The following is an 11,558-nucleotide window of genomic DNA, read 5'->3' on the forward strand; positions in this document are numbered from 1 at the left end:
CACTAAAAACTATCAGAATCAAAGTGCTTGATTTGATAAACCTACACCCACTGAGATAAGCCACTGATGATTCCTTTTATAACATTTTACAGCAGCATCACCTGGGGCCGGTTTTTCAAAACTTTTAATCTGGATCAAAGTGATTCGGATTTTGTAATCCTATGTTTTGTGATCAAGATTACTTTTATCTGGATCATTTTGATCCGGTTTTTCAAAAAATGTCACTGCAGGATTACATTTATCCAGATTACAAATAATCATAATTACGAAATCCATTTTTTGAATAGGCTATTTTTTAAAATTTTTTTAAGAGGCCTTATTTATGATATAACCTAATTTAACAAAATAAATAAGATCGTGGTAATAATGACTAATACACAATTTTATTTTGTTTTATATTATTTTTTTAAACAAAATTTTAATGTTAGTGTGCTTATAACGCATGCAAATAATGGTTATTTTATATAATCTGGTTTGTAATGCTCTGGTTTTATTTTGTGTTACAATGTGCAGTGTGAAAAGTCTTAGTGTGGTCCTCTGTAACCTTTTCTTATTGTTTGTGTTCACACAGTGGTCTCAGGGAGTGGAATATCCAGGATACCTCTCACTAGAAAAAAGAAATCCTGATGACCATTAACAAAATAAGTCATAACACCAATTTCCCCTGCTGGGATAGATTTTGAAAAAAGAGCTCAAAGGCTGCAGCCATTGTACATTGCACATGTAAGGGCCAACATACTGTGTGGATTTACATCAGAATCCAATTCCACATTGTTCTGCTTCATGCACTAGACTGAACTTAAATATTGTGATGCGGATCTTTAAAATACAGGATGACTATTTTTAAGGCAAGATGATTTATCCACTGAGTTCAGCCACTATCCGTTATCATTAATGAGCTGTTATTCTTGAAACCAACTGATGGATTAGCTTTTTATTTGGGGAGCAAGTGCAGGTAGAACAACCACTTTACTTGAAATGCATAAAATGTATGAGAATTCAGCATCAAAGTAGCTTGCCATTATTAAGAGGAATGGCTACAGGTTACCAGGCACACAATGAACAACCTTGTGCGGCTGAAAGCCCCCAAGGAAGATCCTTTTCCATTGAATCCATTATCCTGTTTGACATTCATGCAGAGGATCGGTATTGTCGCAAGTAAAGAAAGATGCCTCAGAAGATCCCTGAAGTTGTCGGTGTCTGTAATATGTTTTCCTCTGGCATTTTTTAGTAGGAGGAAACTGAAACAGAAAAAAAAAATCAATGAGGTTATTAAAGCCAAATACATTTGAATATGTATAGGGCTTTTGGTTTTAGTGTATAATAACCGAAAAAAAAAACACCCCCGAAGACCTATTTAGAAGATTTGGTTTTATTTTTTTTAAACTGATAAACATGGGTTTTGGCAACATATTTAAAATATTGTCAGTCATGCACTTCTCTCCTTCTGCATAAAGAAAACGTCTTTCTGAAGGCGGCCAGTGTGCAAAGACATTGCAACGGACCAATCATTCATTTTGTGCACTACGTAATACACGTCACTTGTGTCAATGCATAATTTGCTTAGGAACGGGCTTAACGACCACGAACCCAAACAAAGCAGCAACATGGCATTACGGTTTTATTCAGCGATGAACCGAAAAGGTTATTGTAAATATAAAACTGCTGTACAGTTATGTTTCAACTAATTCATAAATATCAAACGTTAATCAGAGTACCATGATGAATGTTTAATCTTAGGAAAAAAATTAAATAACTTATTGTATGATGAGATTAATGACTACAGTATGCTATAGTCATACGATGGGATGGTCAGAAAAAAAAACATGAACTGTGGGAGGTAAAGGGGAGCAAAATGAAATCTGTTACTTCACACAATTCTCGGATTCAAAATGCATGCACAGCTCTACATTGCTGGAATCCTGTGGACATCCTCACTGCAACACAGTAAATTATTGCTTGTATGTGTGTTAGTGAAACGCACCTTCAATGTGTTATAGAAACTGAAAATGTATGTGATTGAGTGGTATTTATTTTTAATAACCGAAAATTTTGCCAATTAATAATAAAAAAATGATAATCCCCCCCCCCCCCCCCCAAAATGAACACAAAATAAAACCACAAAAATTCAAGCCCAAAATATGTCAAATGCAGGCAAAAACAAATTCATTTAATGACTGCAGTGCTTTTAAAACCTGCTTTAAGATACAGTTCATGGTTGGTGCACAGCTGCTGTTGCATTTTTAATCGACTATTTTCAATTTTTCAGTAAACGCTCTTTCGGCAAGAAACTTTTTGCTTGGGTGCTGATCATTACTGTCTTTACAGAGGGCTGTGGAGTGATTGTATCAGCGTGCACTGTGTTTGTATAAGTCACCTATGGATTTGATTAGTGCATTTCATCAACCGCCTATTTGTTGGTGTGATCCTGGGATACATGTACCTGATGTAAACTAAAGAGATTTCCCAGTGCTATAGTCTGGTTCAATAACATTCAGCTGTGGATTATCCCAGCAGGGTATACATGCAGGTTGATCAAATTAACAGCTAAGTACCATTGACTCCATCAGTTATGGTTTATGTGTGCCCTTGATTTTACTCTACAAGTGGGTATCTTAGCTTACTGTAACTGCTAGAAAGCACAGTGGAACTCTTTTAAAGTATTACAACCACCACTACAGACTTGGTCATGACACATTTTCTCAAATTCACCCAGACTGTCAAAAAGGTGACTGGTTGTTAGATGGAGCACGTCAGAAAAGTTAGTTTACTGTAATATAAATCTCACAAATGTGTTACAAATAGTTTTTGTAATTGCACTGCTGCCAAAGTTTTTTTCTTTTTGTGTTTGTAATATAAAAAAGAAGGATCTTATTGAAATATGATTCTAGACAACAGCCCCTTTACAAATATGCTCTAAACTGATGAACTGATACAGATATATTGACGCAAGATGAATGACCTATATGCATTTGGGGAAAAAAACAACTACCTTCAGCTAAGAGTGCTCGTATTTACCTGAACTGGAATTAAGACTGGATGACAAACGGTCTGAATACATGTAGCTGCTGCTGCTGCCGCCACCACCACCGCCGCTGATTCCAAGAGAAGCACCACCAAGGCTGAGGCCAAGCCCAGATCCCAAACCCCCTCCAATGGCCAGACCTCCACCTCCTCCAAGGCCAAAGCCTCCTCCAAGACCCAGGCCTCCTCCAAAACCATAGCCTCCGCCAAAGCCATAGCCTCCTCCACCACCTCCCAGAGCAAGGCCAGCTCCAGCTCCAGCTCCTCCTCCTCCTCCTCCTCCTCCTCCTACCACACTCTTGGACATGTGAACGGTGATCCCACCTCCTGAGCTCAGCCTGCAATGACAAACAGAGGTATCCGGGTTACAACTTTATACAGCATCCACAACTCATGTCCATCTTGTAAAGTCCTAAAACTGGTAGCAAATACCGTACAGCTTTGGAAATCTTATAACCACCCTGCCCAGTTTATCAAAAAAAATCTCCATTCTTACTAGTGAGCAGCATTACCTGCACTGCACAGAGACTGTAGCGTAGTACTGAGTGACCAAACTTAATGACAATTTGTGAAAGGAATATGAGAGACAAGAAGAAACTTGACTGAGCACAACAGAATTCTTATAGAAAGCAAATGGGTCATTTTAAGGAAAACAAGTATGTCTGCACACAAGAGCTCTATTTTCTTTGGTGTTATTGGCAATTTGCAGTTTGGCATTGTAACTGAGTTGTGTTGTATGTACTGTATGTGGTGTGGTGGTGAAGGTAGAACATTATTGAAAAGGAGGAATTTTGTTTGATAAAGCGTACCTAGTCTCCTCACTGTCCAAAAGCTTCCTGTATGCAGTGATCTCCACGTCCAACGCCATCTTGCTTGCCAACAGTTCTTGGTATTCTTGGCCATAATGGGCAATTTGCTACAAGATAAAAGTTAATAAATTATTTACAAATGTGCCGACATAGGAGCATACGTATGAACACAAGGAACGCTGTGACACGAGAAGAGGCTGTTCAAGCCATGCAGGCTTGTCCATTAGGCAGCATTTGCACCAGTTAAGGGATCAAATTGAATAGTTCTAGTTACTACTACTGCAATCATAACTGGTTTTCTCAGATGTCATTTGTGCCCTCTCATCCTACTCTACGTGCTAAGTGTGAAGTAACGACGACACAATTTCGGATTTTGTAAAAGCAATTGAACCCCCTTTTTTCTAGGTGCCCAATTATTTTACCCCTGATTTTTACACTATTTGAAGCGTCTAATCATTTTCCCCCTCACCGCAGAAATTCCCCACACAGCTCAGGAGAACTGAAGTGGGTGTCCTCCGATCCCACGACTGAGCCAGCTTCCTCTTTTACACCTAGGAACTGAAGAGCGGATGTCAGCGAGCTACCGACCTCTGGAAGACAAATGCCAGTCCTGCAGGTGTCCGCCTCGCCAGCAGGGTTCATTGTAGTGCAATGAGGAGAAACAGTCCCTAAGGTTTTGCCTCCGTAACCCACAGGAGCACCAGAGCTAATGCGACTCTCCCTTCGGTAACTCACCCTGCACACCACGCGGCAGTGCTTTTACTAGAAGATTTCATTATTTTAACCTCTCCTCATACTGAAGCTTAAAACAACACTTCTTCAGGTAGGAATGATTAGACAAGCAGGACTCAAGCTGCTCAGAAAATTGGAGAAGGCAGTCAGTACCTTTCTGAGGTCGTCCAGCTGAGATTTGAGTGTGACAACCTGTTCCTGGTACTGTTCTGTATTGTTGCTTGAACTGGATTCAGACTCTGTTACTTGGGATTCCAGCTGCATGTTCTGGAAGGCAAATCACAATATACCATTAGTGTATCACAATATTATCCATTTGCTAGTGGATACTATGGAGTAATCATCCGTTTATGGGGAATTCCACACTTTCATACATTTATAGTAAAATCATTATTACAACCTTTATTTATGCGAACTGGAACATATTTTAAAATGCTACGAGGAGGATGCACCCTGGTTTTAATGATAGCAGCAGTAATAGCCACTAAAAAGATACATATACCTAAGAGTGAAGTTTTACTTCAGTTCTATAAGGCAGTAACTGCCAAGACAAAATACAATTTTTACTTCTTCCACACAAGGCTTCAATAACAGATCATTCGGCAGGAATGGGTTCTACATCCTTTGATGCAGCACATTTTAAAGTGTTATTCTTAAATACATACCAGTGCTTTTAGTCGATCAACCTCTCTGATGACAGAATCAATCTGGAGTTTATAAAGTCTGAGTTCCTCTTTTGTTGAGGTCAGGGCCTGGATATTGGGCTGTGAAGCACCTGACACCATGGAGATCTTGAACCAGTACAAAAAACAAAAACAAGGAGTTATTCAGAGCTAGCATTAACAATGTCCAGACAGACAGTCTATGACATTTAGTCATGAAGTGTGTTTAGATAAACAGAAATAGAAATTTGTAAGGTTCCTGATATTTTTCTGTCCTCTACAAACTGTATGTAATAAACCCTGGGAATACATAGTGGAGGCGCCTGTACATACATGTCATACTTACATTTGTATATATAAAGGTGTATGTACTGTCGATGTAGGTCATAGTGTTGTCCTTTTTCATAATAACGATGGCTAAGACTATTTTTACAGCTGTGGAACAAATCAGCACTCATAGGCAAGCATTTAATGAGCTGGGGTCTCATCAGGGAATTTGCCAGAAGAGCTTAATTGCTGGTATTTTCTGATATAACTCCATTCCAGCACTTAATGGGGGGGGGGGGAGACCAAGTCTAACCAGTTTAGTTTACCTTGGTCTGGACCGCGGATAAGGACTCATGCTTGCTTCTCATGGCCAGGGCCTCGTAGTGGGACTTCACATCACCCAATGCTGCGGTCAGGTCCAAAGCCTGGGCCGCGTTGTCAACCGAAATGGAGAAAGCTGCTTTCACCCCACCGCTTACGATGCTCCTCACCTCCTTTACTTTCTAAGATACAGATAATATAGAAGCACATTTTTAACAGTTCACAAACCAAATAACTTAGTAGAAGTTGCAGGAATGCACTTCTGCACCTGTCCCAAAACTTACTGGAGGGTAGAATGGGTTCCACAAATAGAACATTCATTGTGAAGTCTAGGCTGGGGATCAGTACACTTTAGGTTTTAGGACACATTCACTGGAATTCATAACACCACCACTTAAACAGTCCTTAACATGCACAGCCGATACCCTCATTAGCATTCGCTGTGGGAATCGGATTGATTTTAGCTTAGCAAGGCTTAAGATAGTGCTGAAAGACTTTCAGATCATTTGAATTTCCATGACTGATGAAATGACTAATAGTCTAATAGTATATACGTACTGCATCAATTCTGCAAATCTCAAAAGGGCATATTGTATTCAGCTCAAACAGCAAGGACATTTCTTCTATTTTTACATGGACTTTTAATTAATTACTGGTGCATTCATTTTTCTCCATTTGGGAATTCACAACAACAACAAAAAAATACAATATTACTTAATGTTATACGAACAAAAGGGGCTTGTCTAGAAATGAATGGAAGAGTAAAGGCAACATTTCAGACAGGAGTAAAACCAATTTAATCATGTATAAGAATAATTCTTTATAGAACCTAAACAGAATAAGACTGTACAAGAAAGCCCTCAGGAGCAAAACATACAGGAATCCTATAAAGGAACAAGAGACTGCAGGCTATATTTAGAGTATTCTGGCAAACTCTTGACAGTCCTTTCTTCTAACATAATAAAGCACTAAAGAATACTTTGGCCGTAACATTTATACTTACAGCTTCATAAATCTGCTTGGAAAAGATGATCTGATCTTCAATACTAGTTATGCTGGTTTGCAATTCAAAAATGGTCAAGTATAAGTTGTCCACTTCCTGCAAGAAAATATTGAAATATTCAAAACTTTGCAGCTGTTGAACTCAGTTTAGTGTTAAACTCTCTAGCGTTTGATGCTGTCACATTGTCAGTGCTCTAAAGCAATTCTAAATGTTTGGTAACACTTTACATTAAGTGTCTCTAATGACTGTGTAATTGCATAGTCATTACTTACATATGTACTTACACATAATTACAATGTTATTATCCATAGTTACAATGTACTTATTTTACGTAAAAATGTTTTGCATGATATAACCCTGACCCTAATCCTAACCCTAACTCTAAACCTAACAGATACAAGTGCACATGTATTTACTATGTAACTATTATGTAAATGCACAGTAATTAGATACATTTACATAAAAAATTAACAAACACATTTTCCAGTGTTCTGAAGAATTAAATGAACAAAAGTGTATTATAAAAATAATCCACTTCACCTCTTTCAGTGTGGTCCATTCCAGCTCCAGTGTCTTTGTGCTTGCTGTCTCTGCTTCATACCTTTAGGAATAACACATAAAGCATCTATTACAAAAGACATAAGCAATGGGAGTCTTAAAACTGTTCCAATCAATTAGTGCACTACATAAATGAGTGTTACATTAGTATCACAGCTTCTTTCGTTCATCATTTTATTTCAGTTTTGGATGCATGCTTTAAAATTCCCAGTTAAATATGTCTTATTTGGTAATGCTTAGTAATATTTCTGTCATTACAGCCACTGTTCTTTACCATGATTAACCTGGTCCTCTGTGGTTTAGATTTGCATTTAATCATTGTGTGCTCCATTCATTTTATTTTGTCACAACCCCTCATGAGAGTAACTGAAGAGTGAAGGGATATGAATGCATGTGTTTTTTGAACACAGTGCTCTCAACCAACAAAACCATATCATCATATTATTCATTTTATAATTGACAATTTTACTAAATCTTTCCTGCACTTGATATCTGAAAATAATTGTAGGCATGTTCAGTTTGGATCTATTAGAAGCAACCCCTATTGATTAAATGCTAAATTATTATTTTCTGACATCCCTCTGACATCCACCCCTGAGATACAAATCATATATCATAGCTGGACAGTTTCATGGATTGTCCTGGAAACAGCAATCAAGTAGAGCCCTATTAGGATTCAGATCCAGTGAGTGAGCAAGCCAAAAGAGGCACATACAGATCCTGCTAGTCTTCAGTTCTTAAGCCCCATGAATCGATAGACAGCTGGTATTGGCAATTTCCTGATCATTGTATGTTGCAGTCAAAATCACTCTACAAGATAGTAGGGCATCAAGCACACAGTCACCCTCTACAAGACGGTGCACTGCATTCTTAAACAGACATCCACAATACATGAAGGTCTATACTAATGTACTATAAGACTGTCTGGCATCTCATGGCAACGCCACTCATAAAGGTTACTGGCATTCTATGGAGCATGAATGGTCCCAATATGGGATCTTTGCAGAATATTAAAAACTCTACAGATGGTTCCAAGCATTTCTAGCTGCAGATGGCAGTCCAATTTGCAACAGTGATCAAAGTAACAGGGGGTTGATGATGTGTGCAACATGTTTAGAGAGCACTATATATATATATATATATATATATATATATATATATATATATATATATATATATATATATATATATATATATATATATATATATATATATGGAACATATGTTTTAAAAAGGTAGTATCTTACTTAGTCTGGATCTCCTCAATAACTCCATTAAAATGGGTAATTTCTGCAATCATTGCCTCTTTGGTGGCAGTCAAGCTATCGACCTGTGCTTTGTAGGCACCGATTGCTGAGGTCATGATCACTGTGGTGTTGCCTGGTCCAGCCTGGTCTGGGTTTGTGAACATGGAGATCTGAGCCCTCAGGATAGCGTTCTGTTGTTCCAGGTTTCGGACCTGTAATAGGCGAGCTTGTATCAGCGAGGATCAAAGAAAGGTGTATTTGGGGTAAGCATGCCACACCCCGCAATTAAAAAAAAGAAGATATATATACAAATTAATTACAATCTGGAGTGTTTGTAAAAATAATTTCTTCTGTTATTTAATTACCTGCTAATTGTTAGTATGGATAATCAGAATCCTGGCAGTGTGCACTGAACTACAGTATAACCTGAATCACAAGATCATAAGGCTGTAGAAATGAAACTTCTGGACCATACTGTAAATATGTTGCTTGTCTTTTTATTTGGTACTTCTTTACACCCACCAAAGAGAAGTTCCCTAATAGGGCAGCAGTGTGGAGTAGTTGTTAGGGCTCTGGACTCTTGACCGGAGAGTCATGGGTTCAATCCCAGGTGGGGGACACCATTGCTGTACTCTTGAGTAAGGTACTTTACCTAGATTGCTCCAGTAAAAACCCAATTGTATAAATGGGTAATTGTATGTAAAAATAATGTGATATCTTGTAACAATTGTAAGTCGGCCTGGATAAGGGTGTCTGCTAAGAAATGAATAATATAATTCAGTCCTATTTATTTGTATTACAAATTTAAAACTGTGTTTTATTGAATTTCAATCATTAAATAGCTAGAACAACAAAGTTTGCATCAAACAAGATTTTTATTTTTTGTTACATTCTTTTGTACATACCTTATCTATGAAGGATGCAAATTTATTGTTCAAGGACTGCAGTTCTTCTTTCTCCTTCAGGCGGGTAACTTGGACAGCATCCACAGAGGGCAAAGAGGGATCAATAGAAGGCATTTCCAAAATTCCTGCCTCTACCGTTCTTGTGGTACCAAAGAAGGAAGGGCTGAAGCCATAACCTCCGATCTTAAAACTACGCCCCCCGAATCGAGCCCTCAGTGGGGCAGCTGCAGCCCTCAAGCTTGCTATTCTACCACTCACTCCCCCTGCAGCTCCCAAACCTAACCCTCCTGCCCCCAAACCTATACCCAGCCCATAACCTGCACCGCCCAAACCTAGGCCGAGACCACTCTCTAGTCCACCTCCATAACCACCTCCAAGCCCTACACCTGAACCTCCTCCATAACCACCTCCAAGCCCTACACCTGAACCACCTCCATAACCACCTCCAAGACCCACTCTGACACCAAATCCAGACCCTGAACCCACTCCAGCCCCGAGTGCTCTTGAGACCCCAAACGCTCCACCACTCCTGCTTCCAAACACCTTGTTCCCTCCATACGAGGCACCATACCTCACTGCTGACCCACTAATCTTAGTGCTTATCTCTGTCATCTTGGCTAAGTACGGGTTAGATCTATGACTTGTGTCATCCAGGTAGGCAAGGAACCACAGCTCGTCAAGCTCAATTTATACAGCTGCTAGGGCTAGGGGACGCCAAAGCCAGGCCTCCTATTTGCTGATGAAGTGTCAGTGTCAAAACTGTAAGGAAAGTCAGCGTCTATCCTAAAGGCATATAAAGCTGCAGCTCATCAGAAATATGTTGAGAATGATTTAGAGCTCAGAGGCATTCATGGATGAAAATTCTTTTAAAAGCTGAGCTTACACACCCGGTTTAAGCTCTTTAGGTGAAAGACACTGACATGACTTATTGAATTTGTAAATTACTTTTCTGATCTGAAAAATATGTTTTTTAATGCAATCTTCACTAAAAACCATATATCATATTATTATGATGATGATCTTTCCTGTACTCTTTGTTTCTGAAAATAATACTTTTGTATATGTATATGGGTCCTTCAATGAGTATTAACTGCCCCAATACTTGTGTGTGTATATATATATATATATATACAGTATATATATACACCTAGAATTTTAGGATTGACACATAATTTAAAAATATATTATATCCAACAGGAACTATTCATTTGAGATGTCACGAGGCACTAATTATTTTGGCAGTATTTTGATAGCCCAGTACAATACTGTCACCCACAATCCCATCAGTAACGTAGTATCCTGTTCTCGGGGAGGAAATGTAATTCTAGTAAACTTGTGTGGTCCAGTTATTACAATATCATACAGTGGAAAAAATAAGCTATGAAAGGTTTGGCCTGTGTATTTGATGGCTCGAAACTGAAGCTCTTTGGTTCAACTTGTGCTTCTAACTTCAGATAATCAGACTGGGACAGTAAATAAAAAAGCCTTCTATTGTCAGCATGGTATTAGGGAGCCGGTGGAGTATAATACAGTATTGCCAGTGGTTATGTGGAATGCTGCCAAGCTGTTCACTTTTTTTTTTCATATTATTTTCTGGCAGCTGCATATTTAATCTGCTTGGTTCCTTAATTTGACAGAAGCATCTGGCAGGACTGTCATGTATCCATAAAGACTGTAACGATAAGACATACTGTAAAGGATCACTGAAAACAAGTTCTGTACAGTAAGTTAGGAGTGGCTTCTTTTGAACGCACTCAGTATGATTTAATGGACATATACCAATACATTTTCTTCAATGATGTTTATAAAGACCATGTTGTACTATAATCAAGACATGACATGATTTCTGAAGAGCCACTAATAAAAGACATATAGGGGCATATCGAATCAATCTAAAAAGTGTTGGTTCTAAATACTGTCACCACTGGGACCATCGAATGACGTGAGTCTTCAATGACAACAATGACTCTAACAGTGCAAGTGAGGTCATATAGTGGATTTCATTCTGTTACAACATGACATAATGTAAA

At 38.5% G+C, this 11,558-nt stretch overlaps 1 protein-coding gene across 1 annotated transcript; it reads right to left on the reverse strand.

The window, feature by feature from the left end:
* Positions 1-919: 919 nt before the first annotated feature.
* LOC117405116 (thread biopolymer filament subunit alpha) lies at positions 920-10,203 on the reverse strand. Its single transcript, XM_059028384.1, has 10 exons — positions 9,529-10,203; positions 8,624-8,835; positions 7,359-7,419; positions 6,819-6,914; positions 5,821-5,997; positions 5,231-5,356; positions 4,719-4,832; positions 3,834-3,940; positions 3,019-3,362; positions 920-1,241 (listed from the first exon to the last, which is right to left on the reverse strand). Exons 1-10 carry the CDS (start codon positions 10,138-10,140, stop codon positions 1,228-1,230), a joined length of 1,863 nt encoding a protein of 620 aa, XP_058884367.1. The 5' UTR covers positions 10,141-10,203; the 3' UTR covers positions 920-1,227.
* Positions 10,204-11,558: the final 1,355 nt, after the last annotated feature.

The sequence above is a fragment of the Acipenser ruthenus genome, chromosome 8 (assembly GCF_902713425.1).
Source record: "Acipenser ruthenus chromosome 8, fAciRut3.2 maternal haplotype, whole genome shotgun sequence".
Classification (NCBI taxonomy): Eukaryota; Metazoa; Chordata; class Actinopteri; order Acipenseriformes; family Acipenseridae; genus Acipenser; species Acipenser ruthenus.